Source organism: Apteryx mantelli, chromosome 7, assembly GCF_036417845.1.
Source record: "Apteryx mantelli isolate bAptMan1 chromosome 7, bAptMan1.hap1, whole genome shotgun sequence".
NCBI lineage: Eukaryota > Metazoa > Chordata > Aves > Apterygiformes > Apterygidae > Apteryx > Apteryx mantelli.
This window is the reverse complement of record NC_089984.1, coordinates 25,930,805-25,950,350: the sequence shown is the minus strand read 5'-3', so window position 1 is coordinate 25,950,350 and position 19,546 is coordinate 25,930,805. Positions and strand designations below refer to the sequence as shown.

At 42.4% G+C, this 19,546-nt stretch overlaps 1 protein-coding gene across 1 annotated transcript; it reads left to right on the top strand.

The window, feature by feature from the left end:
• Nucleotides 1–4,176: 4,176 nt before the first annotated feature.
• On the top strand, nucleotides 4,177–5,556 carry LOC106494108 (D(1)-like dopamine receptor). Its single transcript, XM_013954296.2, has one exon. It carries the CDS (start codon nucleotides 4,177–4,179, stop codon nucleotides 5,554–5,556), a length of 1,380 nt encoding a protein of 459 aa, XP_013809750.2.
• Nucleotides 5,557–19,546: the final 13,990 nt, after the last annotated feature.

The following is a 19,546-nucleotide window of genomic DNA, read 5'->3' as shown; positions in this document are numbered from 1 at the left end:
GTGAAGAGCTACAGTGGACTCTGTGTTGGACATCACAAACTCAAATTATTTGTATTAAGCCTGAACAGACTAAACATGCTTTTGATACTTAGCTGTTGATTTAGTTATTCTTTAACTTGTCTAGACTGTTTCTGAAACAATGAATTATTCAGTGGCTTCCCATTCTGTCATGCAGCTAACCCATATCTCTGTGATAGAGATTTATTTCCAACAGTGAATACTGTATTCACTACACATGTAGATTAGCAGACTCATTATATAACCATGTTTATAAAACTCACATAGTATTGAAGGCAAGAATAAAACATCTAAGGCCAAGATGATACATACACATATAAATAGATATATATAGGTACCCATAGATAGAGAAATCCTGTAGGTTATATAGATATACAGGTGTGTGTGTCTATATATAGATATGAATATATACGTGTCTGTATATATATGTGTGTGTGTGTGTGTGTGTGTGTATATATATGTGCATATATATATATATAAAATCTTAATTTCAGATGTTATGTCCTTGCCTCTGATGCTGCCTGACATTTTTTTCCAGGTCATCTAAAACCAATCACAAAAAGTAGATGTAAAGGTAATCACAAACTCCAGCTTTGTCTAATTCACATACTATCAGTGATTCATTTTTTTCAGACTACAAGGAAGACTACTTAGAATATCATTTTACCAGTACCTAGAAATATCTTTACACAATGTGATCACCTTACATTAAATCATACCACTTCATAAAGTTGGTTGTAATAATACTCCCCCATTTGAATAAAATACCAGCACTCAATTAAGTATTTAATTAGCCATGGCTGGTATTCCATTCATTTCACAAAACCAGAAGGAGTCTATAGCCTTACTGCTCACAAAGCAGTGATGATTGGCACTGAATAAGCGTGGCTCAAATCTACTGTTTCCGTCCTTGCGAGACCCCGGTGTGTCAGTGAGATTAGGCGCTCGCCTCTGCACAGCTTGCAGGCGCATTAACCTACCCTAGCCTAATTCTCCCCGAGAGGCCAGAGTGCGACCGCGCAGGCTGCAAGCACCGCGGTGCCCTGCCAGGAGGCACCTTGAGGCGTGGGCTGCTGCAGCCCTGAGTTTTACCCGTTTTAGTTGCGGAGCCAGCTAGTGCGCTCCTCTCAGACAGAGATGTGAGCTCCTGCCCTCTCTCCTGCCCAGCCTTTCCCCTCTGCACATAGTAACAACTGGTAAACTGACAAAGGCTTAATCTTAAATTCTGAATCAGATATCCTCTTAATCACAGTATGTGCTATAAATATGTGAGCACTGAGTCTAGGATGAGATAATTTTACAGGAGAGAGGAGGAGAAGGAAACCGATTGTGATTTCTTACATAGGTCTGTCTGATCAGACTTCCTTCTTTCTTTGCTTAGAGAGAGATTTTGAACATAATAGCTGCATTTTTTAAATATAGAATACAGAGAGATTACATACACTTACATACATTGTAGTAGGTTTTACATATATGCTCTGGATAAATTTACTTTTTCATAGATGGAATGAGCTCTGGAGTCACAAGAGACATTGTTTTACCCAGTCTGTTAATCTTTTACACTATTTTGCTCAGATCCTTCTTATTCTATCCAGAGTATACTTAATGCAATAAATGTCCACAATCCCAAAATGCAAATTTTGCAGCATTTTCAACTTACTGCACACACTGATTTTCACACAGGATTGTGCTTTCCCCACTTGTCTCTCTTTCCTCCCTCTCCAATAAGCTTACTCTTCACTCCCCTATGCCCAACATAGGAATAAGACTTGGGCAATGTTTCTATTCCTGTCTTTGCCACTGACTCACTGTATAGTTTCCTGTGCATTTACATCTTGTGGTTGGATTTTCTGGTATCTAAGAAGGTGAATGCATCTGTCAATGTTTTCTCTAGAATCAGGGTATTCATAATGTCTCGCTCTGCAAGGATTCTCCTGCGTTTAGTAAGGGCTGAGTGCCCACTGCACCCTGTCTATCAATAAGGCTATTAAGAGGGCTTCTTATGTCTATCCAGATGCCTATTTTAATTATAACTGTAAGAAATTCAAGTCTTTGAGATCTCTGCCTCTTAGCTGCATTTGACTTTGGCCAAGAGCCTCATAATCTTGAGTCTGAGCACCCACACAAAAGCATATGTGCACAGAGCAGCATGATCACTTCCCTTTTTAATGAATGCTAAGAAAGAGATAGAAATTTTAATTCAGTATGTTTGTAAAGTATAATGGAGTCCTGGGAACTGGAGATACATAGAGACACTCAAAACAGTTGTTTTTATTAGACGGATAATGCTAGCTACTGTCTGCTACAGAGCCCTGTAGTACTACTGTCTGTTGAGTATGCAAAAGCATTGCTCTTTCCTCTTCAGTACTATATTGCCTGAACTCTACCTGCTGTCCCCTTCATAATTCTTTACAAGAATATCCTGTTCTTAGCCCATTTTATTGATTGTTAAATAGAAACAAATACATTTGAGTAAAATTAGCAAGTGTGCAAGTGTGTAGATAGGTCTTACAGACTAAGATTTAGTCCTTTCTTAGGGTTACAATGAAAGTCAGAGAGCCACTACAGTTTGCAATGTCAGTAAAATCCATGTATGTTTGCAAGTAAGACAAGGTGTGAAGTAGGCTCTTATTTTACAGCCTATGTTAACAGCTACTACTTTTATAAGAAAAGTATAATATTTTATCAGAGAAGATTGTAGATAAATTGTTTGAATTATGAGCTAGTTTTATAGTCAAACTCATTAACAAGAAATGTATTCCAGTTTCCAGTGTTGTATCAGGGATAACACAATGGGCTTCACTGTGAAGTCTGTGGTCTCCAAGGCACAAAGCAACTAGACTCTTAAAAAACATGACTAAATATTAACAATCTGTTTTGAACTGATACAGGCTAGCTTATCTTAAATATGTTGATTTTTACAGGATAAGCTGCCAGCTTTACTGTTCTAAATTTATTTTTTTAAATTTCCAGTCTCTGTTCTAATCATCAAGAATGTCATAACAGTATGATGGAAATCAGATACTTACCGGCTTAAAAATTATTTATAGTGGCACTAGCGGATAAAGTAATTTTAATTAGCCGGTAGAATAGAAAATATAAAATACCTCATCTAAAAAAAAGTACCTGTTTACCATATTAATTGAATTATATGAGCTGGTCTTTTCCACTCACATCCCAGTCTCTATTTTTTTTTCATGTCAGGATTACCATACAAATTCTTCCAAAATAAAGGATTATACCCTATTTGCATTAGGACATTTTATTGAAAATAGGCTGTAAGTGTATGAAGGACACATTTATATGATAACACACATATAATTATAAACGCAAATGGGAGAGTACAGAAATACATCAGAAAACACCTTTGCTGACATACGCACAGGCAGCTTGTGGGTGCTCGCGTCTGAGGAAATGTGTCAACCACCTTCTGCCAAAATATCGAAAAGACAGAACGAGAGATGCCTTAGGCGTCTATGTGCTTGCTTTTGTAACACAGGATTTCAATTTAAAAAAAAAAACAACAAAAAACCCAAAAAACAAAGAGCAAAACGTGTTTTAACGAAAAGAGAGCTGCGGCGCGCGAAGGCGGCCGCGAGCCCCGGCGTCCCGCAGCCCCGGCGCCGCTCCCGCTCCCGCCCAGCCCTGGCCCCGACCCCGCTCCCGGCCCCCCGCGGCCCCGGCGCCCCGCAGCCCCGGCCCCGCTCCCGGTCCCGCTCCCGGCGCCCCGCAGCCCCGGCCCCGCTCGCGGCCCCGCTCCCGGTCCCGCGCAGCCCCGGCCCCGGCCCCGCTCCCGGCGCCCCGGCGCCCCGGCCCCGCTCCCGGTCCCGCTCCCGGCCCCCCGCGGCCCCGGCGCCCCGGCCCCGCTCGCGGCGCCGCTCCCGGTCCCGCGCAGCCCCGGCCCGCGGGCGGCGCCTGTCGGGGCGGCGCCGGCACCGCCTCCCTCCGGCCGGGCGGGCGGGCGGCAGCGCCTGGCGGTGGCGGCGGCGCCGGGCGCGCACAGCCTCGGCCGGGGCGGCCCCGCAGGGAGCCCGGGCGGCGGTGAGTAGCGCGGGGGAAACTGAGGCAGGCGGCGGCGGCGGCGGCGGCGGCGCGGGGCGCGGGGAGCCGCCCGGGCGGACATGCCCCCGCGCGGGGCCGGGCCGGGGGCGCCCCCTCATGGAGGCGGCGGCGGCGGCGGCGGCGGGGGGCCCGCGGGCGCTGCGGGCGCTCACGGGGTGCCTGCTGGGCGCCCTGGTGCTGGGCACGGTGCTGGGCAACGCGCTGGTGTGCCTGGCCGTGCTGCGCTTCCGCCACCTGCGCGCCAAGGTCACCAACTGGTTCGTGCTGTCGCTGGCCGTCTCCGACCTGTGCGTGGCCCTGCTGGTGATGCCCTGGAAGGCGGTCACCGAGGTGGCCGGCGGCTCGTGGCTCTTCGGCAGCCGCTTTTGCGACACCTGGGTGGCCTTCGACATCATGTGCTCCACCGCCTCCATCCTCCACCTCTGCATCATCAGCCTGGACCGCTACTGGGCCATCGCCAGCCCCTTTCGCTACGAGCGTAGGATGACGCAGCGCCTGGCCTGCGCCATGATAGCCGTGGCCTGGGCCCTCTCCATCCTCATCTCCTTCATCCCGGTGCAGCTACACTGGCATAAAGCCCAGGACAGGAGGCCTCCGGGGTCCTGGCTGCCTGGGACGCCCCGCTGTGACGTCCGCCTGAACCGCACTTACGCCATCACCTCCTCCCTTATCAGCTTCTACATCCCCGTGGCCATCATGATCATCACCTATACCCGCATCTACCGAATCGCCCAGGCCCAGATCCGACGCATCTCCAGCCTCGAGCGAGCAGGGGGGCAATGCCCGGCTCTCGGCAAGGAGCCTGCCTCCTCCCTGCGGAGCTGCCTGCGCAAGGAGACCAAGGTGCTGCAGACCCTCTCCATCATCATGGGCGTCTTTGTTTGCTGCTGGCTGCCCTTCTTCCTGCTCAACTGCCTGCTGCCATTCTGCCAGCCTGCGCCAGAGAGGGGCCACGAAGGGCAGTCGCCCTGCATCAGCCAAACCGCCTTCAACATCTTCGTGTGGTTTGGCTGGGCCAACTCCTCCGTGAACCCGGTGATCTATGCTTTCAACGCGGACTTCAGGCGGGCGTTCAGCAGCCTGCTGGGCTGCCAGTGCTTCTGCTGTGGCACAGCCAGGTCCGCTGTGGAGAGGGTCAACTTCAGCAACGAGCTGGTGTCCTATCACCACGACACCACCTGTCAGAAGGACGGAGCTGCCTCATCCTCGGTGCCACCTGCTGCCGTGGCTGCCTGGGTGCAGCCCGTGCCCCGTGCCTCAAGCCTCCCGGGAGAAGGGAGCAGTGAGGAACTGCCTATGGAGAAGAGGCCTGTGACTCCTCATAGAGAGGCTGCTCCCAGCAGCAGCCCCAAGTGTCTTCCTGTGCCGGCCACTTTGCCGTTTGATTGTGAGGCAGAGATATCCCTGGAAACTATTACCCCCTTTACAGGGCTTGGTGGAGGTGAAAGACCCCGTCACACTATTCCAGAGGGATAAGCGATGCCGTGTTCACACACAGCCGTCCCAGAGCAGGGAATTTGCTTGGCTTCCGCGTAGGATACTCCTGTCCCCCAGCAAACAGTGTCGCATGCTAGAGGGGTGAGAGCCTGCAGCTCTTACCCCGGGAAGGTGAGAAGCTTTTAATGTCTATTCCAAAAGTGTAGCAACAACATATTGACATCGTCCCACTGTCACCTTCACCCCTTGCTCTCGTTCACATTTCCCAGGCATTTGTTCACCCACCACTCTTCTAGCAACAACTTTTATGATTTTTTTTAAGAATGAATTAGATCAAAACAAAAACAGCCCACATAGTTTGAGACTCTGTAATATCAGCTCATGCAGATAAGTTAATCTTAGATTTTGCTACATTTCTAAAAAAACACATTTTTTCCTCATGGTTTCGCATCCTACAGTTGCACATTTCTGGTGTTAAAGCTCTGTGCTTGGTTTTAGATCTGTATTAATTTCAAAGCTGAGTGTCTAGATTTAAACCTCTGAATCAGTGATTAGTCTCTTAAAAATTGCTCAACTGAAACATCACCATCTTATTGTGAAGTCAAAGGCATGCTAAAAAAACTGGAAAAAACAAGTTGCTTTTATTTAGGGCCCCAGGCACAGTTTCAGGTGCCTAACTTTGGTATCCAGGTTTAATGATATTGACCTAGGATCTTCCTCATCTTCAAATGTTAGAAAATCTATTATTGCATTAAGTTGAGGTTACAGCAGTAGCTAAGCAGTATACAGCATCTAATAACTAACAATACAATTCCAGAGCAATTTAAGCTGCTATAAACTAAGACTGCTGCAATCTTTCCTTTCTCCTGCTAGTTTAGGTAGCTGATCCTTCCAGAAAGTAATCTGGTCAAAAAAACCCCAACCCAACAAAAAAGCCCTGGGTTATCTCTCTGAACCCATTCACTGCTTGGTCACAGGAATTCCAATGCTAGTAGATGGGAAGAGGTGGGACTGTGAGGATGAGGGCAGGTAGGGGGTGGCATTCAGGCTAATTTAAACTTCCTACGTCATCTGAGGAAAAAAGCTGGCAATCTTTCTTTGCAATACACTAGTTGTAATCTCATCTTCAGGCAGGAAAGGAAGCAAAATAAAATATGATACTAATGTGCATGAGCAGAAGGATGATCTGAAAGATGCATAAAATAATTCTCCTGATGTCATGTGCATTGGTAAAGCCTGAGGTGGAGCGCAGGGGCCAGTCGATGCCCCAGATCTCTAGAAAGACATGGGACAGCTGTGGACATACCAGAGAAGAGCTACAAGAACAACCAGCAACACAGGAAATGAACTACAACAAAAGGCAGAACAAAGTGTAGCTGGAGGGTTTAAAGGAGAGAAAATACAGAGGAACACATCAGAACCTAAGGCAACACAGCAGCACCTCACTATCCTTCGCTTCCTTATCCATCGCTTTGGAGTTCTGCTGTTGATCATTTAATACTGTGCTCCACCAGCCACCATCGTTACCCCATTTTTCTGTCCTTCACCTGTGATTGAGTCGATTGGCCTTGATTCATTCAAAGGAAAATGATGACAATGATGAAAATGCAACAGTTCGGAAAGAGGCAGCAAGAACACTTACACTGAAAGAGTTATTGTGGGCATTCAGTCTCATAGATGGTGCAGCTGAGATTTTTCAGGACAGTGATCCATTCTGGAAAGCCAGCTACTGAAAAGTATGGCTAAAGAAACAGCATTTCCTCCCAGAGATCCTGCTCTTGCCTCTCCATCCTCTGCCATATACACTGTCCCTGTGAATTTAAACTGTGTGTAGTTCTTAAGTTCCTGCACACATTCCCCCTCTATCGCATTAATTCATATGGGAAAATTGCTTTGCTGTCCATTGAATTGCCAACCATTGCACTTCTCAGAAATGCATCCTTGATGGATAGCGGGGTTGTGGCTGAAATCTGCTCTCCATGGCCAGGACTGTCAGGACAAGAAGCAACGGGCTTAACCGAAGTTAGAAAGACCAAGGTAAAACATTGGAAAAACTTTTTTTAAGAGTAAGGATAATTAAGCACTGCAATAGATTGCCTAGGGAGGTTACAAAGTCTCCATCAGAGAAAGTTTTTAAGAAGATATTACCAAACGTCTGTCAGAAATGACACAGACATTGTTAATCCTGTCTTGGGGCAGCGTAGAATGATCTGAGATCCTTTCTAGTCCTGCTTCACTGTGACAACATGATTCCTTAAGGCAGCATGGAGGTTAAGATGTTTGAACTTCTGTTTGCATGCGATCATCCTTAGCTATTCTCTTGAAGGCAAAAGGGCATACAGATAAGAACTTCAGGACCCCATTTGGATAGTTGCCTTTGTCTTAGTGATTATTCATTTTTGTTAGGCTTTAACAGCTATCGTTCAACATGCTTGATGTCTCACCTGGAGGGTAATCCTGAAATCAATTCACATATATAAGATCTATATTTTTCATTTGAATTCCCTTTGACAATTTTCTAGGCTTTGTTATTTGAAGCATACATGGATTCAGCTGCTAAAGTGTCCATATTAATCTGCTAGAGGATTTTCCTTGCTACATTTCTTTATTCTTGTACAAACTGGAAGCTCCTATGGTAAGAGTGTCAGCATCTTATATTTCCTCCAAAAAGCCAAAATTATATCCTAGAGCTATAAAAGACATCTCATCTCACCCCCTCCTCCTCCACACTAAAACCCCTCCTGGGGAGATACTGACACACCGATAAAACACTCTCCTGAAGCGCAGCTCCCTCCTCGCTGCCTGCTGTACGCCGCTCTCTGTTGCAAGAGCTTCAGCTCACTCTGTCCGTCAGGGGTTACCTCCACCTGCCCACACACATCTTCATGCATGTGGGCAAGCAGCGTTCTGGCAGTCAAGGCCACGCAAAGTTATTACTCACAACAGCTTTTCTGAGTGTGTGTAAAGTCTTGTTATTAGAGATCGAAGCTGTTAATTAATGGAAGGGAAAGGTTTATCTTCTCTGCATATGAGAGCTGTCTGGCTCAGGAAGTCTTCTGGACTTAATAGATCTAATGATGAAAACTTAGCATATGACAGAGTGGGTTGCAGAAATTAAGCAATGAATATATGTAAATAATTTTCTCTAAAGAGTAATCAGAAATGCATGGTAGCTTTGACTTAGGAAAATATATTTGTGTTAAGAATGGAAAAAGCTATCTATATCAGTTCTTGTGGCTACAGTTTAAATAAGATTCACGAAGAGGTCAGACTGTACTTGAAAATAAAAGGATATTTATTTAAAGAAGAAGAAAATCTGGCTTTGACTGAAGCTTTCTAAATGGACAATTTAAAATAATGTTTTGTAAGTGATGCTGGAAAGAAGTGTTTGCACTTAATTTATAATGGTCATTACTGATGTGCAGATGTTACACGTAACTATATTCTAAAGCTGTAATATCATCTGTTGTGCAGTGTGATATTCAAGGCTGCAATAAATTTTAGAAATTGTGTATTATAAATCGTTTATATTCCTTTTAAGTGGCATATAACTGAAGGTACTTCATATTAAAGCTACACTGCATAGCCCTTCAGACTGTTAATGGCATCTTCTACTATTGTTGATTTAATAATATATAAATATTCATACTGTATGTATCATACTGTATTTTTATTTTCCTAAGCTATATAAGGCTCCTGAACATTAACGTGCCTACAGAACAAGCAGTTCTGTGAACAGTAAATGAACGAAACCTATTTTCCTAAAAAAAATTTTCTGATGATTGACTGGTTTCTAACTGGCATTTCTCTCAAGACGGGTAAGGCTGCTGTGTTAGATTAGATAAAAGGCTCAATTAATATTGTTAGGTTCCAGTCTGATGAGATACATTCAAATTATTACAAAAAGCCACAGATTTATTTCAGCAGAAATTAAGAGGCAAAATTCTTTCCTCCTTACACCATTGCAATCACTCGAAATAAATGCTTTCCAAAGCAAAACTTTGCCAGCATTTTGTTACCCATTTCTGGGTCACAGCTTCCTTGGCTTGGTAAAACAAAATGAATCACAAATGGTAAACCTATTATTTTAGGGAGATCTACAGAGCTCTTCCTCTAACACCTTTTGTAACTCAGATCATCAAATCTACATACTTCTTTAGATGTTCACCACAATATAAGTGAGCTATTTTACTGACTTCCATGCCTATTAGTTCCACAATTATAAAATCATTAATGTCACAATGACCTAAAAAATAGCTTTTAAATATCTTTGATGTCAGAACAGCCAAACCTCACAGATACCATTTCTAAACACTCTGATTAGCCAATGTCTAAACATCTTCATCAAGACGTGATCAAAACACGTTCCAGTTTAGAAGGGTACACATTGTAGGGCTTTATGATGTATACCAAATGCCTTCTCTGTTAAATCAAATAATTCCCACTCCCTTTTCTTCTGCCAATTTACGAAGTTCTCAACTAACTAGTCTCCCCCGCCCCTGAGCTCCTGTTTCTTTCTATTACAAAACTGTAACGAATACAAACTTCTTGTGGTCAATTAAAAACTCTGGTGCATGCTGCAGCCCAGCTCAGTATTAGGTCACACAGGAGAAGCAGTGATAAGGTCTCTGTACCCTGCTTGGGTGACTGTAGAGATGCTTATCCACCTGAGACCTTTCTCCTGCTGTCAAATTTCTCTGAAATTATTCAGTGGGTTTCAAAGTTAATCACGGGATTAGACAGATATGGATATGTGCATGCCTGTGTGCATGCCTTGTTTTCTTAGGGACCTGGGCTAAAAAGTAAGCAGCTTTCTTCACGGAAGAGGAGACTTAAGTCTGAAGGCAGAAATTCCTGGAGCTGGAAATGCTGCAGGCAGAGGACAAGAACTTTCTTCTCTGATCTAAGGCCAGCACCGGTTCCCGCACACCTGCATGGCAGAGCTGCTAGCAGAGATTCCAGGTGACAATTCCGTAACCAGATATCGGGGGGTTGGTTGTTTTAAGAAGAAACGTAGTACCGCCAGTTACAAGCAGTACCACTGTAGGTGTAGCAGGAAGTCATGGGAGAACAGGAAAGATGGACGTAAATACGGTGTTTTTAGGGAAACTTGGTTTTGCTTTCAGTGTAATATTTTAAAAATATTAACTACAATGCATGTACATCTTTGACATCATGCTTACATTTTTGTATTTTTTGTTTATTGCTCTGTTTCATTGCTTATCTGTTTGTCATTTATATAGGCCTTTATTGGGCAGTATGCAGAAACTGATTTGCTTTCAGAGAGTGCTGTTGACTTTTAAGAAGCTTGTTACAGACTCAGCACTGCCTCTACACATGTTAATTCTGGGAACTAGACAAGACTGCAAGTATATGTTTCTTGGCATGAGAAAACATAAAGCCTTGGGACATTTCTGCAATTCAAACTACAGAAATAGGAAGATAAATTCTCAGAGAAACTCCCCGTTACCAAAATCCTAATAAGTCGAAACTAAAAAGACTAGATTTCCTCCCAAAACCCACCTGTGATTAGAAGTCTACCCAGATATCTAACCTGGAGGGAAAACCTTCCATCTTCCCCACCTTTTTTTCTCCTTACAAATGCACACAAACATGCAGATATTGTAGAGGACAAGAAAGCTTCCCGCTCTAATTCTTCCCCTCTCTCTTCCCACAACACATCCCTCCACCTTTGAATAATAAGCAAAGCAGGCAAAAGAAACACAATCAAAAGGAGACCAATAACAACAAAATGACAGATGATCTCACTGTCTAAAGTCTAAGCAGCTGCTTCACAGGGCAGAAAAGAGCACAGTCGTGTGGATATTCAGCTTTATATTTATATAAAGCTTTGGAATTCTTCCACTTGGGTGTTTCGAGGAGGAGCACATCATGAAAGGCCATGACAATTATTTTAGGCTTTATATATTACATAAAATATTTATTTCCAAGGCATCAGAAGAGACAGATAGTCTTCTAAATTAGTCTCCTCTCCTCCTCCCTTTATTTCTTGCCAGATTGTTGCAATTTGTTTTGCTGAGTTGAATACAGACTAAAATAATATTGTGCTCTTCCATTTATTACTATATATTGGTATAAAACTCCAGTCATAGGTATAAAATCTATCCTTACAAAGTCCATCCAAATACATGTACAAACTGAAAATGATTTAAATATAGTTTTGATTTTAAAACTATTATGTACGGTTGTGATGATAACAGTAAAACATAAATTATTGTTCACAGTTTTACAATTACTATTATGTGTAACTTTAAGAAATAATCAATTCAGTGGAAATACCAGCAAAGGAAGCCAAGATCGTACCTTAACTGTGTGTATTTTTTTTTTATCCCTCTGATACTAAACTGATGCCTTAAACTTTCAGTGAAACTTAATTTCAGTGAGAAACAGCTGACCTAGGTAGCAAAAGAGAAATCTCTTACACAACTCGGTTGTCATAAGCATCAGTTATTTTGCTTTTGCCAAAATCATGCCTCTTGTGTTACACTTCAGATGATGCACCTACGCATATCATATTAAGTATATTTTAATCAGCTGAATATTTCTCAATAAAAATTCTCCTTGTGAAGAATTATTTCTCTGTTCTTCATCAGCTCTGTTTTTTTCCTCACCTGATGGATTGAGGTGGCTTTCTGGATGCTACACACTATCCGTTCAGTCCCCCTGGGCTCTGATGTGCTTAAGTTGTTTCATTACCATGGTTACAGGATTCCCACCACAAAACTCTTAAATTTCTTTAGCTCAATGTTAAAATTTAACTCACTTTTCTGACTCCTCCTGCTGTTCTTGCTGCAAAGGGGCCAGAGGGTAGAAAAGGACAACTGCTCTCTGCTAAGGCATTGGGATTTATCCCAGAAACTCAAGGCCTACAAGCAATATCTCAGCTCTTCCTCTTTTTTGCCTTTTTGGGGCAGACACCTTTCCACCTTGGACAGGTATCTTTTCTACAACCAAGAAAATATGAAGGGCCTGAGACTTTGCGTTCCCAAACCTTCTGCTGTTTAATTCAAAATTCTGTTAAAGGACAATGCTGCTCTTCTGCCTCCATGGCCTGGGCCTGTCTCCCCTTGAAACCTACAGCATGTGTCCAAAGGGAAAAAGAACAAAGGCAGCAGCTGAAGAATCACACTAGAACAGGATTAAGAAGATAAAATGAGAAGTTCTTCCAGTGCTGCTGGTGTAACTACTTCCTAGCTATCCTACATTTTACATTTATTCTAAAGTTTAATTCCTGCTTTCTGAATTTACATGACTTGGTACACAGCCTTTGCCTTAAGTCTTCAGAACTATGAGTCCCTGTCACCAGCGACTTGATTCCATCCCCCTGACTACTCCTCTGATTTTTAGTTCCCCTAAGAACTGATTTGAATTCACATCAGAGAAATATCAGGCAAACAACATGAAATAAAGTAAGAATTAAATATATTTATTGGTGCCAATGCACCAATAAAAGCAAATTAATCTCTACCAAATCCACCATGAAGATGCGACCTACTGTTCATGGTGGTTTCAGTGACTGAGCAACCACACAAGCAATTGATTAATACTGCTTACACCTTGGCAGCCAGTCCCCTTGACCCAGAAGTCACATGCCTGTGTCTGAGAGCCACAAGACACGTACCACATGTCACAGGGAGCCGAGATGAAAGGAAAGCATACTTCACAAACAGGAGGTGAGCACTCAGCTGCAGAATGAGACCGGCCCGAGCTGCAGCTCAGGACCCATCACTTGCAGCCGTACTTGCAGATCGGCTGCCTTGAACAGCAGAGATCCCAGTTACCCAGCAAACCCGGGGCGAGCAGAGCCCTGCAGGGGTCCTGGTTCCCAGCAAACCCGGGGCGAGCAGAGCCCTGCAGGGGTCCTGGTTCCCAGCAAACCCGGGGCGAGCAGAGCCCTGCAGGGGTCCTGGTTCCCAGCAAACCCGGGGCGAGCAGAGCCCTGCTAGCGGTCCTCTGAATACAGTCCCAGAAAGGGGACTATGCTTGAACTACTGGAGAGCTGCACACCTCAGAGCTTGAGGCTGGATGCCCAGGAACAGCATTTCACAGACACCACCAAGCAGTCATCACATTGGAGCAGCTTTTTATACAACTGACTTTCAGTGATGAATCAAGCTAAATAGACTGCACAAAGGGAGTGGAGAGCCAAGTCCAGAAGAAAATAACATTCCTGAAATTTCAGGATGCTGCAAGCTTGTAGAGCTAGAACTGGAAGCTCTGTATCACAGCAGAAAAACCCTTCCTACATTGTTACCTCTCTAGAGAAAAGTTCAGTTCCTGCACGTTTCATTTCTGGCTGCTACCTGTTCTTCAAGGCAATCAGCAAAGGTAACATAACTCGTGTAGGAGCGGGGACCCCTCACAGTGCCTGCATCATTTTCCAACGGCCACTGGCACGTGCTGCCAGTGGGAGTCCTAGAGATCCGACCTGAGATCAGGTCAGCGCTTCCTCAAGTTTCAGATCAGCAGATGAAAGGTGCCAATGGACAAAGGTTTAGTGTTCAGTACTGTTTCAAAATTACTTGGGGAAGAACAATGATGGATTTATCATTTCCCATAGATATTAATTTATCATCGCTCTCTACAGTTGAATATTTATGATTTTTCTGCAGAAGCTTGACACAAGGCAATAATATATATTTCCGTGCTGGTAAGATATCAGAACCTGTTTTTACAGAGGTATGGCAGCATATAAAATGTAAAACTGTTAAAAATACTGCAAATTTAAATTATATTTTGCTTTCAGTGTAAACGAAGTCAATCAACTGAAAACATTCTGGTAAATCTTACTTATAAAAGATGAAAATCCAAGAAGTGCAAAAACTTCAGCACTTTCTACCTCATATAAAAATAGCTTTTAATGAATTTTCTACACAGAGAAATAGCATAAATGCTTGCTGTAATAGGCAAAGGTTATGATCTGGTGGTTCTTCACCTTTTCCCTTCCCTTGTGCCGTTCTGCTGCTCACAGTTTCTCAAGTCATTTTGCAGAACAGGGCAATATTTGTATACCAGTTATTTAATGCGTCTGTCTCAGTACTGCTGCTCGCCTGTGTCAGATGAGTCGCTGTCCAGTCCCCACTGATGATGGCTGACACAGTACCTGGGATTTGTGAAATTATGGTTGTGGCTATCAAGGATATCTTGGTTCTTCTGCTAATTAAGTGCTTCTGTGTGCCAACAGTTGTTTGTAAGCAGGGAAAGAATGGATTTAGGTCTGCTTCAAGTGGCATATTTCTTTGTATGGCACAGATGGAAAGAAACTTTTCTAATAGACATTAAACTTTCTTCTAAACATATGTTACAGAGAAATACAGATTTACTTTGATATCTGTTCTGCCACAAACAGAATCATAATGATTCCAAAACATTAAAGTGAGGGATAATGAATGAAAGTACAGCATATGAATGATGAATGAGGTGATTCTCTACCATCCAAGTGAGGTTCTTTGGATTACCCCATTATCTAATTTTAAACTCTGTGGGTGCCATGACAGAGCATTTATTTAATCTTTACCAGAACAATGACTTTTCTGGGTTTGGCTCGGGGGTTTACTTCAGTTTTATTCTCACTGTACCTTTCCAACTGGAGGACAATGCTCAGATTTAATATCACCCTAACACTTTAGGCAAAAATATTGAAAGGTAACAGCTGCACTTTAAATTGATTCTTTTTTTAATTTAAATTTTCTTATTATGGTGAAAATTTAATTTCAGTCTGGCTTTTAGTAAATACCAAGGGACTGTAGTATTTCTGTTTCAGAAGGATTTATTAACAAAAAAAAAACAATGAGGTAATGGTCAATATTTTTGCATAAAGTTTTGTTTTTGTTTTTTTGTTTTTTTGAAGATGCTGATTTTAACACAAAAACAGCTGAATTGTGCATTGACGTTGTGTACCACACCACATTACTAGTGAGAAAGAGAAATACTACCTGTCTTCTGTGAATATTTATAGCTATTTGTGAATAGATTTGCCTCCCAAATAGTAGTTTTCCCCTTGTTGTATTCATTTTCCCAGGACATCCGAGTGATTGACTTCCCTTACATGAATGCTTGGAGAAAAGGAACTTCAGAATCAGACATTCAATTTAAAAACTAATTTAAGCAATATGAGTGTTGTTATTCCCATGATGGTACTTACATGGTTATCCAATCAGGTGACAAAAATTATGTAATACCTGAAAACCTTGGAAATCTCAACTACTGCAAAATTAATAATGCATTTTCTAGCATTTCTAATAGCGCTTTTAGAGCCTGTCATTTTTGTACAGCATGAGCCAAACCCCGGCTGCTACAAACTGACCTATCTCAATCAATGCCACTGAAGCACTACTGATTTAAATGCTGTACCTGAACAGGAGACTGTCACTCAGCTGAAAAATGACTCTCCATGCATGCTAGGCTTCCAGTTAACAAAGTAAATAACCCCCATTATTATGTTACATTCCAAGGGGTAACCCCAAGTCCGAGGATTAGCTGGTGTGTGTATTGTAATTACTAACGATGGATCAGGCAATTTATAATTCTCATTACAAATCGCTTCAGATTAAAGATGGAACTCCTTGCCGAAAGGGGGAATCCTCACATAGGGCAGGAAGAAGTTATACTAACCTGACTCATCTGGCTTTTAATCAGATCCGAAAAGTGTAGGGCTGACAGTAAAGGATTTGATACCAAGACTTTTGAGGTCACTAAGGGAAGGATTCATCTTCATCAACGATCTGTGTCTACAGTGAAGGTATCTACATGGGAGCAAGCTGTCTGAGCTTCTCTTACAGTCAGTGGAGATCTAGGCTATACAATCAAATGGTGTCTAGAGAGTGATCTATCCGACCAAATGAAGATATCTATTTTAGGGGAGACAAAACGCCCTCTGGGCTCTACTGACTGTATTGGCTGGTTGAAGGGAGTAATAGTGATGCAGGATAGTAAAAAACAAAGGATAATACAATCAAGTGTTGTACATACTGGTTGGAATTTCTTGCTGCGGGTAACAAAGCTGAATTAATCAACTAGAAATCACACTAGAAAAAAAAAGAGACAAAAGAATGAAACTTACTATCTATGCAGAGCTGGATTTGATCTTTTGTTTGGTTGTAGGTCTGAAAAGTGATTCTAATGTTTCCATTTAGATTTCAAGAAATAAAAGGATATAACGGGTCACATGAAGAAAAAAGAACTATCAGTTTTCCACAATAATTTAAATAAATGCATAAAATAGCACAGAACATAGGCTGTTTACTAATGACGGAATCGATAATACAATCATCAGAGGCAGTATCAGGGACAAAGTTCTTGGTATGTATTTGTTAACAGAGACAGCAAAGTGGCAGTTAGACTTTGTCTCATGTTCTGTACTATAGCAGAATATTAGTGCTGTCAAACTACACTGTGACAATAATTTGATAATGGTAATTAATATCCATCATTTTCATCTCATCATGTAGTACATTACAGAGTGCTTCTGAGCCATGAATTACAGTAACAACAGAGTGATAATATCTCCTTGGTGTGCTACCTGCGTTCAAGCTAAGATTCTTCAAGAGCTTAAAAAAGAAAACAACTGCACTACTATAACCCAGAAAGACCTCTGCTGTAATCACTCCTGCTTTCAAATCTTTTACACCCACAGCAATGGTCAAAAGAAAACTGCCACTCAGGTGGCCCTACAAAAAAAATAAAAAAAATAAAAAAAAGGGAAAGAATTTGCCAACATTCCCCAAAGCACATCCCTTTCCCAGTGCCCTGGTGCTGCTGGGCTGCGACTCTTCCATAGCAAGGGGCCACGCATGAGGCGCTCTGCTTGTGCCTTTTCACATTGCTCTCGGACTGCATTGCTGTCAGCATCATCATCTGTATTCCCATTGCTACAGCAATTCGATTAAGAGTTTGTTGCAGGGAAATCTGAATGCTGGGCCAGCGACCACATGCATTTTGCTCTAGGATTGACTGTGCTGTTCTGCTGTCTTCTTCACAGCACCAAAGAGGAAGCTGTGAGGAAGAGAATCCTTTAGAAACCAAATTATTAGATAAATAGCATCAACAAGAAAAAAAGCCACATTTACAATTACATTTATGCAAACATTTCCCCACTGTGAAATTGTCCTTTCAAACAGTTTTTTTGAAATGTAATAGTGACTTCTGGGTGTTTTCATTTCCTTCTCCTCTTTTCACTTGCAGCTGGATATTGTCAGGCCACATGTTTTGTCTCAACACTTTAGCACTCACCACTGGTATTCACTGAAGGACAAATCTGACCACCTAAAGTATTTTTTAACCCAGTCTTACTGTGTTTTACTCATAGGAAAACTCTCATCAAAAGCAAAGGCAATCTTTATTGATGAAGCCAGAATAAAATTTCTGCATCATTGATGCATCCTTCAAGAACTCTTTTTCAGGCTAGATTTTTAATAGGTAGTTAGATAGCTAGTTCTCAATGGGAATGGAAGATAACTGCCTAAATGACTTTATAAAATGTACCTGTACAAGGAACAGCAAGCATGACACATATAAAGCAACTATTACTAAGAGCAATAGGGTGTATTTGGGGCACAACAACTTACTTCAGGCTTCTTTCAAAATCAGCTAGATTTTGACTCTATGGCTGACGACTTACACTACTGAAGGAGCATCAAGTAACTTTAATAATGTCTAAAGTAGAAGCCATTTCCTTGGCGTAGGGTAGATTTGTGATGCTCCTCAGAGGCACCACCTTCACACATCTGGGTTTAATCCAGGGAAGAAAGAACGCAGATAAAGCATAATGCTTTTTGTGCTGTGCCGATATCTGACCTGGATCTCTGATGAAACAAACTCTGGGACTGATTTAATTTGAAGCACAGGTCACTTCACTTACTACTACTGTTGCTTTTGCTTCCAGATTATACACAATAGCTGTTTATCTGAATATTCATTACCTTTATTTTATATAGAAACTACATTTTATCTTGCTTCTGAATAATTCTCTTTGTGAATTTAAGCCTAACTTTGAGATGAGCAAGCTGGACAGGCAAAAATTTGAATTGTAAATGTCTCTTGTTGAGCTTCAATTGTTGTTTACTACGTCGTATTTTGTAAAGCTGAAATGCGTGACTTCAGGGTGGCACAAGCTGAGTTCAAACCATGCCTCAAGTCAGATGCTTCCAAATGCATTTTTTTCATGGGTTGCTACAACATACCTATATAAAGACATCAAAAACAAAATAACCTTGAGGATTAAAGCAGAACAGCAGTACAGGGGAAAATTTTCTTGTGGTTTAAAACCACTGAGTACTGACACTATAATTTTGCTATATTACCTAGGAAATCATACACTTCTGTTCAGCAAGTGCTCATCACTGTCTCTTAGCCTCGGCTATAGACTTGTTTCAATGAAACCTAAGTTTTTGACTAACACTATATTCTAGATTAGGCTACAGGATTTAAACAGGGAAATGTACATGTTGGAGGCAAAAGACCTGTCACTCTTGACAAGAGGTATTATATGTGTGGTAGGAAAGGAAAAACTCCTCATGGTATATTGCTTCAGGAACAAAGACTTCTATGACTTCAGTCCACTTTTTCGTGTTGCAATGGAAAATGCAATGAACTTCAGCACCCCTAAGGGCCTAACCTGGAAGAACTGGGTGGGCCAAATGGAAGGACGCATAGTGATTGTGATACCCATTAGGTTGAGCATCAAACATTATGCAATATTTTATTCACAAAATAGATTTTCCTAAGTTTCAGCCAGCCTGCATGCCATCCCACTGCTCCATACCACCTGTTAGCAGGGCTAGCACTCACCTCCATGAGCTGTAGGCAGCTTCTGTCTCTCTGAGGGGTGGTGCCTGCTGATGCTCAGTTACCACCTGCTTGTTATAAAGGTCTCATCACGATGCTGTCCTAATGAGCCAGGGCACAGAAAGAATATTTTATATTTCCTCTCTATTTCCTTTCCTCTACTGGGATATGCCTGTCTGACCAGCTGTCAGGATGTCTGGGTATTGGACATTCCCAGTTTAGG